General features: G+C 43.7%; 2 protein-coding genes across 2 annotated transcripts; both read right to left on the reverse strand.

Annotated features, from left to right (window-relative positions):
- Window positions 1-172: 172 nt before the first annotated feature.
- On the reverse strand, window positions 173-1451 carry LOC121792155 (syntaxin-121-like). The gene has a single exon (XM_042189987.1). The coding sequence runs from the start codon at window positions 1233-1235 to the stop codon at window positions 348-350; it is 888 nt and encodes a 295-aa protein (XP_042045921.1). The 5' UTR covers window positions 1236-1451; the 3' UTR covers window positions 173-347.
- Window positions 1452-5500: 4049 nt separating this feature from the next.
- LOC121764264 (33 kDa ribonucleoprotein, chloroplastic-like) lies at window positions 5501-7338 on the reverse strand. The gene is made up of 4 exons (XM_042160316.1): window positions 6880-7338; window positions 6626-6727; window positions 5867-6175; window positions 5501-5775 (listed from the first exon to the last, which is right to left on the reverse strand). The coding sequence occupies exons 1-4, from the start codon at window positions 7279-7281 to the stop codon at window positions 5656-5658; spliced, it is 933 nt and encodes a 310-aa protein (XP_042016250.1). The 5' UTR covers window positions 7282-7338; the 3' UTR covers window positions 5501-5655.
- Between the last annotated feature and the right edge of the window lie 14985 nt (window positions 7339-22323).

The raw sequence follows: 22323 nt of genomic DNA on the forward strand, positions 1-22323 counted from the left end.
TTATTTGAATGCATCGAGTCTTTATTGACCCACCAAACTAAATATTAATGTGAAAAAGACCCAAAAACTATCAACCTAATGACTAAAGAACTAAAATGAGATAAATAATGCGTTTCCATACATATGATATGCATTACCATCATATTCCTACACAAATTTTTCCATGAGTAAGTTGAGTTTGGTAAATACAGTTGGATCCCTAACAATTCAACAATGAATAATGATCGAGAGATAGCAAAGAAATATGTCGGATAAAATGCAATGCAATGCAATGAAGAAACAAAAATGAAGAAATCATATTGCACAAAGCACACCCAACAAAATAAAAAGAATGATCACGATCACGATCACTTCTGCCATGGGCGTAAGGAGAGAACGATGATCAAAATAACAATAAGCAGCAAAATAATCCCAAAACACGCCCATTTCCTAGTATTCTTCTGATGCTTCCTCGCAACCTGAAGCTGCTCCGTCCCGCCCCTCACGAACGAGCTTGCCCGATTGACCTGGCTCTCGATGTCATCGAGCTGCTCCCCCTGGCTCTGCACCAGCACCGCCATATCCATAAACACCTGATGCAGCTCCCTCAGATTCCTCTCCATCTCCTTCACCGCGTCGTGCCGCTCCTGGATCTCCATGATCGCCTCCATCACCTGCCCCCTCCCCTGCTGCTGGATCGCCTTCTGTAAAAACGTCTCACTCTCCCCTGTCTCGATCAGCCGATCCAGCACCTTCTCCTCCGGATTCTCCCCTGTTACGGTGTAGTACCGCCGTTGCACTGTCTCGCGGTACTCTCCGCCCATCCGCTGCCGGAGATCGCTGAATCGGTTCATCGCCTCGCTGAGCTTCTTCCGGAGCCCGTTCACGACGGACGTGCGCGTCCGATCGGAGGAGCTGCCCGGCCCGCAGCCGGGGAGGCTACGGTTGGCGGCGTTGGAGCGGTCGAGCGCCTCGAGGCGGACCTTGACGAGCTTGGCCTTCTTCAGCGCGGCGGAGACGTCGGCGTCCATGCGTGATCGGAGGTCCTTGATCGCCTTGGCGTTGTGTAGGGTTTTGCTCTGGTCATGGGAGGTCTGGAGCTGGCTGTGGAGCGATTCTAGGTCGCGGAGCTCGTCCTTCACCGCCTCCACGTCCTCGAAGAAGCGGTCCAGATTCACGCCGGAGAGCTCGATGTTGTGAGTCAGCGGCGGGGACTGATCGCCGCCGCGGAAGGATCCGGAGAATAGATCGTTCATTGTATTGCTGAAATGAAATTGTGATTGGAATTGGGATTGGAATTGGGGATTTACAGGTGTGGAGATATATGGAGAATTGGTGGGTTGAATGAGTAAGAGAAGAGACTAGTCAAATTAGTCTCCCGTCGTGCCCCTGCTGCTTCCTCTTACTGTAGACACAGAATAGTCAACTGATGATGGTGATATGTGACGAAGACGAGTAATGCCACCTCGTTTTCTTCTGATTTTTTTGAAATCGGGTAACTCAAGAAACGCGCTTTCTGTGGATGCCAAATTTCTAGACGAAGAAGATGGTGTGATTAATATCTATGGACAATTATAGTTTATAGGGATAATATTTATTTAAATAATGAAGTTGTCAAATTTTAGTCTGTGAAATTGGAATATTAAATAATGAAGTTTCACCAATTCATGTACAAAATATCATCTTTTTGGGATATTCAAAAGATGCATTTTATTAAAATATGCATTCCCCCTTTTATGTTATTGAAATATTGTCGTTTTTAACAGCATAAAAAGATGTCGATTTGTGTATGAATGTGATGACTGAGAAAAATTCAAACTTCGTAATTTAATATTCCAATTTAAAAGTCATTGTGACCTGCTAGAATTTGATCAAACATCATGATTTAAATGGCTATTATAACTGTTTATAATACGGAGCTAAGTGTTTCTTTTTGGTTAATTCTTCCTCCTGGTTGGATGTTTATAATATTCAATATATTATTTCCTACTTGCATTTAGAATCTTTTATTTTCTCTATACACGAATGTTGTTGGCCAAGAATTTGATGCGTCTCAAACTTGTGCGTAACTATAAATAATGCGATTTACAACTATAAATATGTGAAAACAGATTGCTTGAAACAAGTGGACAGGTTAAGAAATAGTAAACGAAAAGTCTACATAAAATAAAACGAGTTTTACCTTGAGTAGTCCTAAAGATTATGTATATTTTCCCAAGTACAAAGCCAGCCATAGTTGAAGTCCTTTTGCATTAAACATGCAAGTTTATGGTATAATAATTAATAAGCAACCATAATGTAAGTAATGATATCCTTAGCTCCTCGCGGTAAAATTGGGGACTGACTACACTACGGGGAGCCCGCGGCTATAGCCGCGGGTTGGGGCGGAGGGCGGGCGGGCTATAGTGGAGGGCGTGGGCGGACAGCGAAATGGGGGCGGTAGGGGGGCGGACGAGCTTCAGCCGACTCCGGGGCGAGGACGCGGTGAAATGGGCGAGGACGCGGCTATAGCCGTGGCGCCTATAGTGGCGGCACCGACCGCCGCGGCTATAGCCGAAATAATTTTTTTTTTATTTTTTTTTACATTTCAATTCACCTATAAATACACCCCACTCCATTCATTATTTTCACACCATTCCAACTTTGCATCTATAAAAATTTCTCTCACTACAATTTGGGGTCGGAAATGAACAATTTGTGGAGAGACAGCTGGAATGCTCTGATTCAACAAGTGCAACACCAGGCCGCCCACTAGGCTTTGCGGAAGAGCGATGGGCACCGGAAGAAGGCGCAAGTACAAGTCACAGTGTTGCCTCCGCGCCGATCCAGATGGGCGTACCACGGAGCAATGAATATTTGATCCAACGCTTCGCTGATATGCGCAGGACCACATCACATAACACACTGCAGGCCGATTTGATTGAAGAAGTGTGGACACGTAGGGGAGGTGGTGGCGCAGTGTAAACATGTTAGTGATTTGTACTAGATTAAATGTAGTGTGTAATTTTAATTTTAATTTTAATTTTAATTTTAATTTTAATTTTAATTTTAATTTTATATTTAATTTTAATTTTAATTTTAATTTTAATTTTAATTTTAATTTTAATTTTAATTTTAATTTTAATTTTAATTTTAATTTTAATTTTAATTTTAATTTCAATTTTAATTTTAATTTTAATTTCAATTTTAATTTTAATTTTAATTCTACTTCGTATAGTCGTGTTCTTCTAATTACGTATAGCCCGATAAATTTGTTCATAATTACTTGAAACATTATAAAATGAAAGTTGATTATAAAATTTGGGGGCTATTGGAGGTGTCCACTATAGTGGCAGAAATAGAATTTTGGGGCTATGGACAACAAAACTGGGGCTATGGACAAAAACTGAGGCGGGGCTATTGGGCGTGTCCGCCTTATAGTGGACACTCTAAGACTAACATGTCCTTTTAGACCAGTCACAGAGGTGTGCTGAGATTAGGCCTACTTAACTGGCCGGTTCCGATTCTATCCGGTCCGATTTGACCGGGTATCCGGTTATCAATTTTCATGAATTCCGGAACCGGAACCGGATCCAACCGGTTCTTATCCGGCCGATTCCGGTTACGAACCGGATCCGATTTGTAGTTTTAATTTTTTTTAATGATTCAACCTCTAGAAATATAACAATTTATATCGAAAAATTTAAAGAAACACACAAAACTACAAATAAACAAGAGAACAATATTCATCATCCAATATTCCAATACCTAAAAACAATAATTTAATAAATACCTAAAAAGTATAACACCTAAAAATCAAAATCAACACACAACTAAATAATAAGTATACACTTAAACACATTCAGTACCATACAAACACAACATCTTAAACAGACACACACACACACACACACAACACCATACACAGACACACACACAACACCTTAAACACACACACACACACACACACACACACACCCTCAACACAGACACTCACACACACACCCTCAACACAGACACTCACACGACATATACACACACAGCCTCTATTAGATAATTGAATCTAATTAATATCTTATAAAATCTAAAATCTAAAATTGATTTATTATTCGGTTTCGGGTAAGAATCAGTCGGTTCCGGGTAGAACCGGAACCGGAAATTTTGAAAACATTAGAACCGGAACTGGAAAACCGGTTCCCGGTTCCTCAATTACCCTATCGGTTCCGGTTCCGGTTCCGGTTCCGGTTCCGATTCTGGGTACCCAAGAACCGGAGAACCGATTAAGCAGGCCTAGCTGAGATCGTGCCCTCACCATTTTTTAACAAACACCGGTAATTTCGTGATTTTATATTTATTAATAAAATATAATTATATATTGTAGTGTTTTTATCCAGGAAAATAGTTATTTTGTTTTGCTCTGTCCAACTAAATTAACCTCTATATGTTTTATAAGTTTTTCTCCTAAATAAGACGACTCTAATGATCTCTTAACAATACTTTTAAGGCCCTATTTGGTAGTTGAATTGAGGTTTATCATTAGTTAATAAATTAGATTAATTATTTAGTTTTGTCTGAATAAATTAATATTAGTTGATGTTTGGTAGTATCTTAGATAAATAAAATAAGGATAGTGATAAATGTACATAATTGTACATACATAATCGAACTTTTTTAACATTTTATATTGGAAATTGATTTACAAATATTAATTGATTTAAAATAAATTTCATGGAGTACTAAGTATTTAGCAACAAGTTTTAAAAAAATTAAAATTTTAATTTAAATATTTGCATATTTAAGAAAAAATGATTTTTTATACACTAAATATTGTATAATTAATTTGAATCAAGCTTGAAATCATGTTATAGTTTGAAATAAAGTTTCTATATCATTTCTTTCTTATTGCTACATAATAATATAACAAATAACAAAACCTAACTTTAATAAAATTCAATTAAATCTAAAAATTAAGAATATTATGCACATGTAGTATAATTTATGTATATTTATCTTTATTCATAAAATAAATATTTAAACTCTATTTTGGACATTCTATATCTAACATTGACATTTTTATTATACTTTTTTTAATTCTCTTTCTTGTTACACAAAACATAGCATCACAATTCTTCACTTTTTCATACAGTGTATACTGTATAGTCACACTGTTCTACGCCATAACTTTCTTCCTTTTTCTACGACCTAATGGATCTATTTTCATTTGTATCCTTTATTGATTTTCGTTGAGAGAATTGTTTCCAATTTTTGTATTCATTCTCCATATATAATATGCTTAAATTTTGAAGATTGATTTTAATTATATTTTTATTATTTATAGGTAAATGAATTGTTTTTAAGGAACTTTCTTGTAGTGTCTTTGCTTTATCATACACAGTTAACAAATTCACACTTCTTCATCTTCAATAAACAATGTAATAATAGGGTCAAGTTTCTTCTGCGTTTCATGATTTTAACTTTTTAAGTCACCGTTGAAGCTTCAAAAGGAAGCAAATTATAAATTACAGGTAATGGTCTCAAGAGCTTCATTAATAAAGGTGCATTTATGCCTCATCTATTGTATCCAAAACTTACACTGTAGATCCCAATATATATCTACTTACATCTGCTGCCATTATTATATCACTTGAACAATTCCACAGCAAGAATGTCTCAAGGAATTATGCTTCGAATTCCCAGTCAAGGACTGGCACTTGAAACCAACTCACTATTTTCCGATGTGTTCTCAACCTCCGGGGGAGATGCAGCAGCAGCTCTCTGCTCTGCCAGATTTAACCTAAATGGCCGGCCTTCCAGTTCCTGCTCACGTCAAATTGAGAGGCAACGACGAGTCAAGCAAGGATGATCGGAAAAAAGGTTTCCAAACAGATAAAGTGATCGAGTTTCTTACCACTCCATTCATGGCAGTCAATGCAGATTCCACTTCTTCTGCAGAGGAGAAAGTAATGAATCCAAAGCCACGTGACCTTCCAGAGTCCCTATCGTAGATGATCTTGGCGCTCAGGTATCCTGGCTGATCAGAAAATGCGTCTCGTAGGGCTTGAGACGTGAGGCTCCAGCTCAGATTGCCTGCATATATTTTGAAAGGGCTGTCCACATACCCTTGATAGCTGCTTCGTATCTTTGGGCTAATTGCTTCCCTTTCACCGCCTCTTGGCACCTCAGGAAAGTTCACCTTCGAAGTACGACCTCCAATTTGCTGAAAATCACCGAAAGCAGGAAACTTGGCAGTGAGCTTAGTCACCCTAGTACAATACCAACTCATGTAGGCAAACAATAAGAATGAGGTGAACGCACCACTTCAGCTTTCTACAATCTTTTGTCTAGTTTTCCCAAAATTTAAAATGTTTGTACTCCCTTATAAATTCTGCAAGTCATGTTTAATGGCAGTTTGTGATATAAATTGCCAGCAGATTTAGCATGTACTGGACCTTGCATATGCTTATTTGCCAAGTTACAGAAAGTGCCAAAAAGTATGCAGAATTAGAACTGTAGCCTAAATCTCACATTCACTTAGCAATTCACTTGGTAGTTCAGTTATACACACAATTTAATTCAGTAAGAGCAGATTTCCCTCTATTTTAATAGTAGAACTTTACAAGAGAAATTGGATTGAACAAAAGCAGAAATTGAGTGAGCATATACTTACAGCTCCATCAAACAATCTGATTGCCTCCTTGGCTTCTTCAACACTCCCCATAGTAACAAATGCAAATCCCCTGCTCCTGTCTGTAACTCTATCATACACAATCTACAAAACCAAATTCAGTATATTAACAATAATTAAGCTAAACCAATCATGTGGCAACAATATCACATTCCTAAATTGACAAATGAAAAAAAAATCACAATTCAATTCCACCAATTCTTCAAAATTCAGATCAATCAATCAGCAATTCACACCTCGGCGGAAACAACACTGCCAGCTTCAGCGAAAATCTCAGTCAATTGCGCAGACGTCATCGAAAAGGGCAAATTCCCAACATAGAGCCTCCCAGCGTCTGCAATTTGTAGGGCGCCATTATAGTCCTCGGCTTCGGATACGGATCCCAGAGCACCTTTCAATGGCTCATCTTCATCTTGATTGAACTCTACGCCGTCGAACGCAGTGGAAGCGCAGTGTATAGAAGAAGAAGAAGAAGATGATGATGAAAGATTAGAGATGGAGAGGGGCTTGAGCTTTGTGGACGTTCTGATGGAGTTGAGGTTACAGGGGAAGCAATTAACAGAGAAATTATTTGAAGAGAAAGAATGCGAACAAGTGGGAAGGGCGGCAACTGCCACCGAGAGAGAAGACACACCCATTTCTGCTTGCTGTGAACTACTGGGAGAGATAAGATCAATCAAACCATGAAAATCATTTTTTATTTATCTACTCTGTTTGGTTACCTATTTTTCCCATTTTACAAAAATAATACACTGATAAATAATTAATGCTAAGAGCATAGTCCGGAAGTCCCCAATAACCCCGCCCCTTTTTTTTCCACAGCTCTAATTTTTTTATCCATAGTCTAAAATTTTTATTTCCGCCATTATAGGCAGACACTTCCAATAACCCAGAAATTTTATAACCAATTTTCATTTTAATTTTTTCGTTTAGTTTTAAAATCAGCTGAATTGAAATAATTATAAAACGAGGTAATTGAGACTGAATATTCATTGTATTGACAAATGTAAAATTATACAACGAATATTTAAAACAAAATACAAATAAAAACGCCGCCACTGTCTAATCGGTGGCGGAGTCCGATTCCTCGTCGTCTTCTCCGTCTCCCTCGTTGCCGCCGGCCGCCGCTGCCCCAGGATCCTCATCAGCCAATCTTAGACGGCGCTGGATCCGACGTATGAGGTCGGAGTAAATATCCTTGATGAACGAGTCGGTTGCGGCCTCGTATTTGCTGCAGACTTCATGCATTTATTGCATCAACTGCACATATACGTTATCCCTCAAGACCTCGCTGGCAATAGGGACCCTTGGCGGCGGTATAGGCGCAGGCTGCGGGGTGCGTGATCCAGACGCGGCCGACGATCGGCGGGAGGAAATTCCAGCTTCTCTAGCTCGTCGGATACAGGCATGTTGTCCCGGAGGGCGGGCGCGCCTAGAGTGTGTAGCGGAGGACTCTTCGGCTTGCTCGTCGTTCAGGTCGAACGATTGCGAGCCGCTGCTGTAGTCCCCAGCAATGTTGTGTCTTGTCCGCTTCGGCGCCAGAGCCTGCTCTTGCACACAGATGGCCTTGAATTTCGGGCAGTCCTCAAGAACTAGATATTCCTCCCACATTGTGAACTTCGACCAACCCTCCATGTTGTATTTGTTAGGTTTAGTATACTGAAAAACATGTTTCGAGCGAGTTCGCACGAATAGAATCGAGTTCGCACGAATAGAATCTTGTTTGTGTACGGAAAAACTCTACAATCCACTTTTGACCCGATTCAGTATCATTCGAGCAGTTTGCACGAATATAATCAATATATTATTACATTGTGTTTGCTTGTGCGTTTATAAGATGTTTTATAAACATTTAAATGCATAAGAAGTAAACAAAGCCTAAGTCTTTTGCTTAGTAGACTGGTCGTGGGCTGCGCTCACTTTAAGGTACTACAGTCGGTTCTAATCAATGCTTTGCAAAAGAAAAGAAGAATTTCACAACCTAGATAGGCTTTGACTACCTATCGTGAAAGGTTTAAATGTCAGTCCGATTATTTCTAAGCCTTATTGAAATAAGATAACGCTGGTGTGATATAGCACTGAATGGATCTAACAGCAAGACGAGTCTTTATGCTATCTACTGAAAGACGAGGTCTTGATAATTAATTTCTTAATCTACATACGTTAGCATTGAGCATACGGCATTGAGTATCTACTACTTTGACTTACCAAAGGTGCGGGTTTTTCGTCACCCAACGATCCAGGTATATTGGGTAGTGGTGATCATTATCTAGCGGTGCTAGGATTGCTATTATGTTGAATCGTGCACGAGGTGAGTCTCGTTTCATAATGTCCTCAAGAGGAGCTTGAACAAGGTTTTATTATTCGGAAACTGGCCAGTTGGAATTTAATTATTCCATGAATAATAAATAAGTGTTTCTTGCTAAGTCCACTCTTTGAATTAATAAGATGTTAATTAATTAAGTCCATAGCAGACTTTAATTAATTAATGGACATTTATATCTTAAGCGCGAGAAATAAATAATAAACAAAGCGGAAACCCGAATTACTTGTAATTTCAGGTTTGGATGAGGAGGTCAATATTACTTCTGTAGTGGCTGCTCGTATTATTCCAATATAAGCTTGTATTAAATTGTGGGTTCAATTTAATTAGTAAAAAGCTAATTGGGGGAGGCCATATCCAAAACCTTCCATAGATCCCTGACTAGGCCCAATATGAACTATTATAAATAGGAGAATAAATGAGACAGAAAATTAATTGATTTCATAATGAAATTTTTCGTCCCTCTCTAATTAGTAGAGGAGATCGAAATTTTCAGCTCTCCTCCGTGAGAAAGTTCTGTCTTCTTTATTCGAGTCCTAGTGTTTCGATAAGATCAGCCCACCCTGATGTTAAGATACAGTTCGGGACACCAGCCAGAAGATCCGTGGTCTAGTATTGAAGATCATCGTGGAGAAGGCGCGAGCAATCGACGATTCTTTGAAGAATCAAATCGGTAACTCTAAACCGTAGTATTCATGTTTAGGATTTATATTCTATGAGCATGAATTATTTGCGTTCTAGTATGCAATTCTATGTTAACATGTGAATAGATTAATCTCATAATCGGTCAAATAGATCCTACGTCTGATTTATTTGTTTACAAGTCTTCCGCTGTGCAAGGGGCTCCAAAACCCCAACAGTATTTGCCCATCGACAGTGCCTTCACGTCAACTTCGCTTCGGCCACTCTCAGCATGGAGCATGTTGTTCTGGTATATGCCCGCGAACCGCCTGGTGGCCGGCAGAATCCTAGACCACTTCTTGCAGAGCTGTTCCGCGTCACGTGGTCTGGTGCCTCGAGGTTTGAACTCGTTGTAGGCCAACAGGACACGCTTCCAAAAGCTCACCTCGGTCTGATCGGTGTCCACTATGGGGTCGGATGTGGCGGCATCCCATGCCCTCGCCACAGCAATGGACTCCGCTTTGGTGTAGTGGACACCCCGTCTGTTTCCGGCTTCCACAGAGCTGCTGCCCGAACCGCCACCACCAGAGCCGACGTCGCTGCCCGAGCCGCCACAGCCACTGAGACGGCCGCCGCCATCGGACCCCCTGAGTCTTGTCGCAACGGCCGTATCCGGTACGCCGGAACTGAGCAGACCCATAATGGTCTCCAGTGCGTCTTGATCCGCGTCATTGAAAGGAGAGCTGCTGGTCTGTAATCTCCAAACGCCAAGCGGCTCAGATTCCTCGGCAAAGGTTTGGGCATGGGAGAAGACCTCCACGGCTGAGATGGTGGAGGAGTTGGACTCGATGCCCACAGCGGGGGAGATTGACTCCAACACCATGGCTGGGACGGAGAGCCGCCATATCCCGACGGCTGAGAAGGATAGCCGCCATATCCCGACGGCTGAGAAGAATAGCCGCCATATCCCGACGGCTGGGAAGCATTGCCGTCATATCTCGATTCATGCGAGCTGGGTGATTCGTCGTCTCCACCGTGCATTTTTAGAGAGTGAAAGTGTAGAGTGTGAATGAAGGGAGAGTGTGTGAAAATGGTGTAATTGGATGGTGGAGAAGTGATATTTATAGGGTTAATTTTCGAAAAAAAAAATCGAACGGGGCTATAGGCGCGCCGACCGCCGCCCCACTATAGACCGTCGCGCCTATAGGCGCGGCTATACGCGACCGCCTCGTCCTCGCCCCGAAAATGCCGGTAGTCCGTCCGCCCCGGGGCGGACGTCCCTCCCACTATAAGGCGCCTGTCGCCCCCTCCGGGGCTATAGGCGCGCCTATGCTATAGTGGATGCTCTAAGGCCACCCGCAACGCGTCACGCGGGTGGCCCGGATCCCGTCACTCAGGGACGGGACGGTGGCGTGACGCGTTGCCACGTCCCAGCCCGTCACCCGTCCCGTTCCGCCGTGACGAAACGCGAAACGGCTCGCCACCCGCCGAGGCGACGTGGCGCGCTCCCAGGCCATGCGTGACGCCCACTCGCCGTCCCGCGAGTAGGCACCGTCACACTGATGCAATAATTCATTTAAAAAAAAATCAAATTAAATAAAAAATAAATAAATAAATAATGTGAAACGGTAATATTACCGTTAATAGCCGTTTTTCCTTTATTTATTTATTTTTTATTTTTTTACTCTATAAATACTCCTAATTCATCTTCATTTCACACAAAACTACACATCTATTATTCCCAAATCATCTTCATTTTCTCTCCAATTTTCATCTAACATCTCATCACAAAATGTCCGGCGATGGAAACTCCGACGGTGGCGGTTCCGGCGGGTGGGATCTCAACGCGTTCGGCGACTAGGGGAGCATGTACAACACATTGGGTGGTTCCGGTTAGTCGACGCCGGGTATCCAGGGTTTGTCGACTCTGGGGGGTACCAACCACCCAATTTTGATGTTGATGCATACGCCCGTCCCTCCGCCCCGCGGTGTTCGCAGGGATTATCCCAGATTCGGGAGGATTATCCGGTTCAACCCACTCCGGAAGAAGGCCGAGGCGGGGGAGGAGGCCGAAGCGGGGGAAGCTCCAGGGCGGAGGCCGAGGCGGACGAGGAGGAGGAGGAGGAGGATCTAGGCCGACATCCGTACGGCCCCAAAGAAACGCTGGTGGTGTACAACGCCTGAATCAGCGTCTCGTACGATCCCATCGTTGAGAATCAACAACCCCAGAAGTGCTTCTGGGAAAAGGTCAACGAGGCCTACCACGAGATTAAGCCGAAAAAGACCCGCCGCCGCACATTGATAAGGCTAATTCATGCATCGGTCTAGGGGTTCATTTCATGAAATTACTGGGTCTAACGCATTGAATTAAGTCAGGTATGTGAAGTTTTTCGCCAGATCCAGGAAAAGAAGAGGACGCTTGCATGGTCCTAGGAAACTGGCGAAAGGGTGAACAATTGGAAGAAAATTGCTAGACGGAGGAAGCCTCGGAGTTGAAGGGTAGAATAGGGATTTCTACGAAAACTCTAGAAGGCTATGTCCGCATCTATAAAAGGGAGAAGCATGCAGGCTGGAGGGACCTTCTCGGGTGGAGGCCTCACTAACAGCCCCTTGCTCGATTCACCTTTCCACACACTTGACTCCAAATTCGCGAGAGATTCCAGTTAGCACTTGGCTGGGGTTCACGTTTTAGCTTTCCGAGAGTGGTTCGAGGGTTGTAACACCGTCCTAGTTCAAGGGCGAAGAAACAATTTACATTTTCGTTGCTATTTACACTGATTCCGCCGAGCTTCGCTGTTCAAAGCTCGGTTTTCTTTTGTTAACCAATATTTCCTGTTTTATTCCAGATTTTACTTTCGCTTATGTCTATTGTGTTCATTTCTGGTTTGCTGGTTGAGTTCGCTTGATTTCGAGTTGGATTGTCGGAGTTGTTTATTTTTTTTTGCAGTTGGTTTCTGATTATTTGCTGATATTTTTCGTTTGGATCTGAAGAATGGTTCTGTTTTTGGATGAATCGGAGGTTGGGTTTTGCTGGAGTTTGTGATTTGTTTGCAGATTGTTCTTGATTGATTGAATTTGGCGGTGATCGGAGCAGATCTGTTAGAATCGGAGTTATGGAGTTGATTTAGTTGATTGTTGAGTTTGGATTGCTTGGATCCGGAGTGGATTAAGCGTCCGACGTGATTATGAGCAGGAGTGTTTAAATTTCATGCCTAGCTTACGTGTTTTCATTTCATTCCGCCTAGTTTACGTAGATCTGGTTTATTTCCGATTCGTAGCAAGTTTCCGGCATCTCAATTTCTATATTCTGTTCGAATCTGGGAGTATGCTCTGTTTTCTGCATTTGCGTTTCTGAATCTGTTAGGAACTTTGCATGCGAAGCTAGCTGGAGCTGATCTGTTATCTGCAGCTTTTTACCGTACTTGCTATAATTGGAATCATGTTCCCCGCTGTTTTATTCTTTCTGCCTAGTCTCAATCAGTTAGTTATTTACTCAGTCAAGGAAGTGATTGTGTCTTTCGGATTTGATGTCTGATTCCAGTAAGTTTTCTGTGTCCTAGGTCTAGCGTTTACATTTCTTGCCTAGATCTAGTGGTAGTTAAAATCTCAACCCCTTTGCGTGGCAGCAGCCGTTTGTTTCCATAGTCTCTTAGCACTACCCTGCGAATCCATCTCTGTGGGATCGACCCCATTTCCCTATACTAATTCATAGTATTCGGGTTGAGGGATTTATTTTTTGAAGGGGAGTCGAGTGTGTCCAACGACAAAAACACTGTAGTTCTCTTGAGTTCCCGGACCCAGTGATCCAGTGGATTTAAGGAGCGTTGTGTCTGGACCGAGCCTTGCATTAATTCTCATATGTGCACTCTTGCTTACTCCTGAGTCTAGTCATTCGACATTAGAGTCGAGAGGCAGGCCCAAACTCACTTCAAATGGCGCCGTTGCCGGGGATGGATGACGTGCTTAGTGTTAGTGTTCAGAGTCTGTGGTGTAAATAGTTTTGATTTGTTTTCTTTCTCTTTTGTTTGCAGTTTATGAGCAGAGGCTCAAGGTCTACCTACTGGAGCAACTCATCTGGGTGGAAACACGGCCTGTTTGATTGGCGAGTTAAGGATACAGTCTCTACTGTGACCACCAGATCAGGGTTCACCACGGGAGGCCCGTTTCCGAGTGAATTTACTAGCGACGAATCTTGGACGTCATCAGGACGCGAAGATCCAGAATCACCACCCGAATCAGAAACAGAGTCAGAAACAGGGGAAGAAGAGGAAGTAGTCATGGCGCAGGTGGTAGACCCAGATCCAGAAATCGGCTCTCTCACTGCCCATTTAGATGGAGAACCAGCTCAAGCTATAGTGATGAATCCACGCCAGAGGACTATCGAGATCAAGACAAACGTACTCGGCATCTTGCCGACGTTCTCTGTGCGTAGAAATGAGTGTCCGTATGAGTTCTTAAATGAATTCAGTAAGTTATGTGGTATTCAGAAGAGGCCGAATGATGCAACAGAGGAGGATTATCGCCTACGAGCGATTCCGTTTACCTTGAAGGGGGAAGCTAATACGTGGCTATTGAGGTTGCCTCCGGATTCTATCCGCACGTGGAGGGACTTCAAGTTAGAATTCTTAGATTATTTCTTCCCATCCAACAAGACGAATGCACTTAAGAAAGAAATACTAGAGTGTAAGCAAGATTACGATGAATCGTTGAGTCAGTATTGGTCGAGATTTAAGGGGTTGTTGGATGCATGCCCGAATCACCGAATGATAGAGGCAGAGACCTACTCTCTGTTTTACGAAGGAGCAACTCCCGAGTCAAAGGACTTAATGAACTCCTCGAGTGGGGGAAATTTCACAAGAAAAAGGGGAAGTGAGGCAAGAGAGATCCTAGGGAAGTTGATTGACGCTAAGAAGGCGTACGATAACCCTAGGAATGCAGTGAAAAGAGGATCGGTGCATGCTGTGAGAGAACAAGAAGATGAAAAAGTCGAAGCAAGGATTGATAGGCTCGAGAAGGCTCTTTTGAACGCGATTGAAAAGACGATTCCACTGGCTTCACAAGGGAAGGAGAAATCTCCTGGTCCAGGAGATAATCAAATGCAACAATATTACGGGACCCAGGAAGGAGATTATCAGGCCCAGGTCAATGCAATGGGAAGTTGGAATCCCGATGGGAGCTGGAATCCAGGGAGACAGAGAGATGCGCCTTGGAGAAACCATCCAAATTTCAGATGGACTGACAATGAACAGAATCAGCTGGCACCACAACAAAGTCAGCAGTTTGCACCTCAGCCCGAAAGACAAGGTAACTGGTCAAAAAGGAATCAAGAAGGGCAGGACAACTGGATCAATCGTAACCAAGGAGACCACCCAAACTGGGGAAACAGAAATCAGAGCAATCAGGGGAACTCTTATGTACCACCACACCAAAGGAATTTTCAGAACAATTACCAGGGCCAAGGAAATCAATACAATAACTCTTCAGGCGGTCAAGGAAACGCTCGTCAGAATCAAGTGAGTGGACCAACTCTGAGTATAGGGCCAGGGCCCAGTCAGCCCCCGAAACCACCAAAAAGTATCGATGATATAGTGCACGACCTCGTCAGTTCTCAGCAACATATGCAAAACAACCTGCAATCGAACAATGACGTAGTGCACAAGCTTCAAGACGCTCAGCAAGAATAGAAGGCAGCCATGGATATGCTGGCTAAGCAATTGTCCCAAATAGCCACTTCTTTGAGTGACATGCGGGGAAACGAAGGAAAAATTCCGGCCTCAGTAAGGCCACCTGATAGAGCTAATATAAGTCAGATTACCTTGAGGTCCGGGAAAGGATACGAGGGACCGGTGGTGAGAACAAAGGAGGGGACAGATCCTAAGGAAGGCAAGAAGAAAGAGGATACAACTCCCAGACCCAGACACTTGGAGGGAGGAAGTCCCTTGGTCAAGGATGATCTTGAGGAAAAAGATTTGGAGAAACAATTGCCTAGACCGACCGAACCATTCTTCCTCGACCCAGAGCCGGACTTGGAAGATGAGGCAGTGGGAAAAGAAACTGGAGAGTTATCAGCTGAAAGTTCTACCGGAGCAGGGAAGCGACTGAAACCTTTTCCAAGTCGGGGGGAAGCCAAGAAACAGAAGGAAGAACAGGTAGACTTCATGGACATTTTTGGGAAGATGGAAATCAATCTGCCATTTTTACAGGCCCTGAAGATGCCAGTCTTTAGCAAGTTCATCAAGGAATTTATAGCTGGGAAGGCTAGGCCCAGTGGGAAAATTCTGATAGGCGAGAATGTCTCCGCAGTAATTCAGAAGAGGAAGATGCCTTCAAAATGCAATGACCCAGGTATGTTCACCTTACCCATCTCTATTGGTGACGTGAAAATCGAGCATGCTATGTGTGATTTAGGTGCGTCGATAAACGTGTTACCACTTTCCATATACAAGAAGTTAGTTGGGGTAGGCATGGTAGATACGAAAGTTGTGATTCAATTGGCGGATAGGTCATGCATCTGTCCTGAAGGGGTGCTTGAGAATGTGATAGTCAGGGTACATGACTTCTTGTACCCTGCTGATTTCCATGTGATTAAGATGAGTGATAATGAGTCTGCTGAGTCGGGCGGAGTACTTTTAGGGAGACCTTTCCTACGTACCGCTAAAACTATCATTGATGTTTTTGATGGAACAATTTGCCTTGATTATAATGGGGAGAAATATACATTCAGTATAGATGAGGCAATGAAGAAACCTCTTGACGTTGAAAAACTGCATGCTATAGATGTTATTAACCCTTTGGTCCAGGAATACCTTGAGACGGAATTAATGCAGGAACAGATTGAGAACTCCGAGATGAGTCATGCCATTGATAGAGAGGTAGCCAGTTGGTGTCAAGCAATGAACACAAGTGAGTTATCTGATGAGGAGTTAGCTGAAGCAATTCTGGAATTCTGTGCAAATCCGGAACTAGTTAGGTCAAGAAAGACACCGTATGTGGCGAGTGTGGAAGGTTCTGCTGGGTCGAGGAAGGGAATGACTACGGAAGAAACAGAGAAAAATCCCTTGCCCCAGGAAAAAGATGTTCCCAAGAAAGAGCTGAAAACACTTCCCCCTGGCCTAAAGTATGCTTATATAGAGAAGAACGATACTTTCCCTGTTATTATCAACAGCAGCTTGACCGAAGGACAAGAAGAGGAACTGCTGAAGGTAATCCGAAGAAACAAGAAGGCTATTGGGTGGACACTCTCTGACCTGATAGGAATTAGTCCAGATTTGTGCATGCATCACATCCGTTTAGAGGAAGGAGCAAAAGCCTGCAGAGATCCTCAACGCAAATTGAATCCTAACATGAGGGAGGAAGTGCTGAAGGAAGTATTGAAACTACTCTCCCTAGGAATCATTTATTCCATACCAGACAGTGAATGGGTGAGTCCAGTCCATATGGTACCCAAGAAGTCAGGAATACAGGTGGTCAAGAACGACAAGAATGAATTGGTGCCCACCAGACTAGTCACTGGGTGGAGGATGTGCATCGATTATAGGAAGTTAAATGAAGCGACCAAGAAAGACCATTTCCCTCTACCTTTCATTGACCAGATGCTGGAAAGGCTGGCGGGCAAACAATATTTCTGTTTCCTAGACGGGTATAGTGGGTATTTTCAAATCTATGTGGATCCCGAGGACCAGGAGAAGACAACTTTCACGTGTCCTTTCGGCACGTATGCTTACAGGAGGATGTCGTTTGGCCTGTGCAATGCGCCAGGCACTTTTCAGCGGTGTATGATGAGTATCTTCTCGGATCTTTTGGAGGACTGCATCGAGATTTTTATGGACGACTTCACTGTGTACGGGAATTCATTTGACTCATGTTTGGCTAGTTTGGATAGAGTATTGAGAAGGTGCCAGGAAAAACATTTGGTTTTGAACTTCGAGAAATGCCACTTTATGGTCCCTGAGGGAATTGTCCTAGGGCACGTAGTCTCGGAAAAAGGTATACAGGTAGACCAGGCAAAGATTGAGGTGATATCAAAACTGCCTTACCCGACGAACCAGAAGGAGGTAAGAGGATTCCTAGGGCACGCAGGATTTTATAGAAGATTCATAAAGGATTTTGCGAAGATTGCTCAGCCACTCACTCATTTGCTGCACAATGATGTTGAGTTTGTTTTCAATGAGGAGTGCATAAAGGCTTTTCAACTACTGAAAGATAGACTAGTATCGGCTCCCATTATCCGAGCACCCGATTGGAGTTTGCCATTTGAAATAATGTGCGACGCGAGTGACTATGCAGTAGGGGCGGTGCTAGGTCAAAGAGTTGACGGAAAAAGTTACGTAATTTTCTATGCATCAAAAACGCTCAACCAGGCCCAGAAAAACTATGACACCACGGAGAAAGAAATGTTGGCAGTCGTGTACTCTTTTGAAAAATTCCGACCATATTTGCTTGGGTCGAGGGTGATAGTCTTCACTGATCACGCTGCAATAAAGTACTTGCTGGCGAAGAAAGAATCCAAGCCGAGATTAATCCGTTGGGTGTTGCTTTTGCAAGAATTCGATTGGGAAGTTAGAGATAAAAAGGGAACTGAAAATAAAGTAGCCGATCATCTGAGCAGGATATTTCAAGGAGAGACCGAGGAAGCAATACCGGACACATTCCCTGAGGAACATTTGTACTACGTGAAAAACATTCCTCGACCTATCAGCTGGGAGGAGGTTATGGAGTTAACAGGTCCAGGGGATGCCGAAAAAGGGAAATGCCATCAAAACGCTGAGCCATGGTTCGCAGACCTGGCGAATTACTTAGTCACTGGAGAAGTGCCCAGTTCGCAAGTAATCTCCCGGGCCCAGAAGATGAAATTGAAGAGCGAGGCCAAGTACTATTTCTGGGATGACCCGTATTTGTGGCGAATGGGAGCCGACCAAGTAATCCGGAGGTGTATCCCGGAGTGGGAACAGAGGGATGTGCTGAATCATTGTCATGCCCTAGCTTGTGGAGGTCACTTTGGACCTAGGAAGACCGCAAGGAAGGTGTTAGACAGTGGTTTTTACTGGCCTACATTGCATAGGGATGCGTTCGAATTTTGTCAGAATTGTGAGAGGTGTCAACAGACCGGGGGAATATCCAGGAGGGATGAGATGCCGCAAGTTCCAGTGATTGTGTGTGAGATCTTCGATGTTTGGGGGATGGACTTCATGGGTCCATTTCCATCTTCATACAGGAACACTTACATACTTGTGGCAGTGGATTATGTGTCAAAGTGGATAGAGGCAAAAGCAACCACCTCGTGTGAAGCTAAGGAGGTAGCAAAGTTTCTTAGAGCTAACATTTTCAACAGGTACGGAGTGCCCAGAGCTATAATATCTGACAATGGGACGCACTTCCGCAACCGGACTATTGAAGCTCTGATGAGAAAATATGGTGTCCACCACAGACTGTCTACACCTTATCATCATCAATCCAACGGCCAGGCGGAAATATCCAACAGAGAAATAAAGGCGATACTGGAAAAGACGGTTAATCCGTCCAGGAAAGACTGGAGTAAGAGGCTTGGAGACGCACTATGGGCTTACCGGACGACATACAAGACGCCTATTGGGATGTCACCATATAGGCTTGTGTTCGGCAAAATGTGTCACTTGCCCGTGGGAGTAGAACACCGAGCATATTGGGCGGTCAAGGAGATAAACATGAGACCCGAATCCTGCGAGGAAGAGAGGAAATTGCAGCTGCAGGAGTTGGAGGAGCTAAGGCTGGAGTCATATGAATCGGCGATGTGGTACAAAGAGAAAACGAGACTCTGGCATGACAAGAACCTCCGGGTCAAGGAATTGCAAGTCGGGCAGAAGGTTCTTCTATTCCAATCCCGGCTCAAGCTAATGCCTGGTAAGTTAAAGTCCAAATGGATTGGGCCATACACTGTTGTGAGTCTGCGTGCAAATGGAGCTGTAGAAATCCAGGGAAGTTCTTCAAACTCTACTCCTTTTCTTGTTAACGGTCATAGGGTAAAGGTATTTAGGGATAGCTCGGAGATGTGTGTAGTGGACGAAATGCCACTACGCGCACTCCATGATATCGCCTAATAGATCTGGGAAGTGAGTGTTCTTAGAAATTTCCTAGGTCCAGCATCCAAGAAGTTTTAGCATGACCTGACCTAGGGAATCTTGAGAACACTTGAACATAAATTGTAAATATTCAATCGCCTTCTTTAAATCAAGAAAAACCCAAACAAATCAGAAAAAAATAATCTTCCAAAAATATTTTCGAAATACCAAACTCCTTAAGGAATGTTTTTGATACTGTCATACCCTAGACCCGGGGAGTCTGGCGTTTCAATTTTTAGTTTAATGTTTTTCTCTAAGTGTGATTTTGCAGAAGGAATTCACAAGGGTAAGGAGTTGTGGAGTAAAAATTTTGGAGGGAGTTGGCACCGGTTCGGATTTCAAAAGGCACTTTATGGGGAGGCGTACGGTCGCAAGCGTCATCACCTGCAACCGCCTGCCAAAACGTCCTCTCTCATTCCTACACTATAATCGTTTTGCCTTTTTATTTCTCGTTACTTATTCTCTCTCCAATATTCACAAACACAAAAATCCCCAATTTCCTCTCCCCTTTTACTCTCTCTAACCCTAATTTGCTAATTCTGCCCCAAATTCTTTACAAAAATTCCCCAAAACAACATCCATGGAAAACAAACAAGGAACCGGAAGCACCTCAGGGTCCGCCAACTCTGGGGCGGCGGCGTTTATGGCCGAGCTATTCCAGAAATTTGGGGGTGCGGAGAAGGCGATGGAGGCATTCGCCATGTTTGCAACCGCAATGGGTAAATCCGTACAAGCTGCTCCGTCTTCTAGTGTACCACAACCGGAGACCGTCTCAGAACCCGTCGCCGAACCTGAAACCGTTCAAGAAGCCATCGCCATTCCGGAACCCACTGCCGTACCAGAGGAGACAGTTGCTCCGGAGACCACCACACAACCGGAGGACATTCAAGAATCCACGACCCCTAGCCCGGAACCAACCACCGCAGGGAATCGTGAAGACGACTCAGATTTGGTCACAGGGTTGGAATTGTTGGCTATGTGCGAACCAAGATTAAACTCTGCAACTGAGGGGGTGAAGCCCGTACTTGCTAGTGAGGAATATGTTGAGAAAGTTGTTCTGAACCCGTCTGAGGAAGTAAGAGTTTATGTTGCTGATGTTAGTGTTTCTGAGGGGGAAACCCCTGTTTTGGAAGAATCTGTTGTAATATCCGAAAAAAAAAATATTTTGAATATTGTTTTTATTAAGGGATGTTTCTTTTTGTGAATATCTTGTTGTGGATATGATTTTATTTACCTAAGCAACATGTAATTGAAATAATTAATTAAGCTATGAATTAAAATCCTAATTAACAAATTAAACCTCTCTCTCCCTATTTTCGAAACCCCTCCCCCTCACCCCACTTTTTTCTCAACCTCCCCACTCCCACATAACCGATACATTATCTCCTTTCCAATCACTCATCGGTTTCTCTCATCTCCCTCTCGCTTTTGTTCTCAACACCGGTAAGGTCTCTCTCTCTCTTCCTCCCTCTCGGTTCTCACCTTTCCCCCACTCACTCCCTCTCATTGATTTCTTGAATTCATCAAGGTATCACACTCTCGCGTACCGATTTGGAGTCGGAGTAGGGAAGGCTTTCGAACTACATTTGAACTCTTCGAGAAGGTAGTCCAAAACCCTATTTCCATACCCGAACCACATGCATTTAGGACGTTTTGAATGTTTTAAATGCTGAATAGGTTTTGTGATCATGTGTTTATGTTGAGTATGTTTTCGGTGGTGACTGACAGTGGGTTCCGACCCCTTTTTGACTGATCAAACGATCTCCTTTTGGTACGAAATTTTAACTGTGTAAACTTGGGTGTGTCTTCTATGTGGTGTGTAAATTTCAGCTTCATTGGAAGTCGGATGATTTTATAATGATTTTTGTAAGTAAACTGCGCAGTTCTGCGAGATGTACGTTTCTGGGTGATGTGTTTTTGTGCAATGGGTGTGAATCTAGGTGTTTTGATATTATGATGTATGTGGGTGTGTTTGGCCAAGGGATGGCTCGGAGGAATCAGCGTTTGGTTCGAGTGTTTTGTGTGTGTTGGCCGAGAGTTTTAGGGTTTGGCCTAGGGTGGTGTTGTGGAGAGTTTTGGAGGGTTGATCTCATGTTTTCGGGTGTGTTTTGGGATGTAGAATGTGTGTTGTGAATGTCGTATAAGGTTTGAGAATCGTTGGTTGGGGGAAAACTGGTGTGCACTTGATCGGGCCAGCGGCCGAGACGCCGAGCCAGATGCCGAGCCAGATGCCGAGACAGGTGCCGAGCCAGTGCCGAGAGAGGTGCCGAGACGGGTGCCGAGCCAGGGCCGAGCCAGACGCCGAGACATGTGCCGAGCCAGGCGGCCGAGACGGTCGGCCGAGGTGCCGAGCCAGGCGGCCGAGACGGTCGGCCGAGGTGCCGAGCCAGGCAGCCGAGACGGTCGGCCGAGGTGCCGAGACAGGCCGAGACACCGAGCCTTTTCCTAACCTTTTCCGAGCCAAGTGAGCCGTTTGCACAAGGAGGGTATACCGGGAGTACGAGTGTTTCGGGTGTGTGTCGTGTGCGCGTCGTGGGTGCGTGGTATGCGTGTCGGGTGCGTGCGTGGTGTGTTTCGGACGTGTGTTTTTGTGTGATTGACTTATAAGATGTTGTTAAGTGTGTGTACGTGTAACGTGC

This window comes from Salvia splendens, chromosome 2, assembly GCF_004379255.2.
Source record: "Salvia splendens isolate huo1 chromosome 2, SspV2, whole genome shotgun sequence".
NCBI lineage: Eukaryota > Viridiplantae > Streptophyta > Magnoliopsida > Lamiales > Lamiaceae > Salvia > Salvia splendens.

Coding starts and splice junctions, on each gene's coding strand:
- LOC121764264 (XM_042160316.1), bottom strand. CDS start 7,281: ATGGGTGTGTCTTCTCTCTCGGTGGCAGTTGCCGCCCTTCCCACTTGT. Junction 6,728..6,879: donor GCAGTGTTGTTTCCGCCGAG/GTGTGAATTGCT, acceptor TTGGTTTTGTAG/ATTGTGTATGATAGAGTTAC. Junction 6,176..6,625: donor TCAGATTGTTTGATGGAGCT/GTAAGTATATGC, acceptor GGTGATTTTCAG/CAAATTGGAGGTCGTACTTC.
- LOC121792155 (XM_042189987.1), bottom strand. CDS start 1,235: ATGAACGATCTATTCTCCGGATCCTTCCGCGGCGGCGATCAGTCCCCG.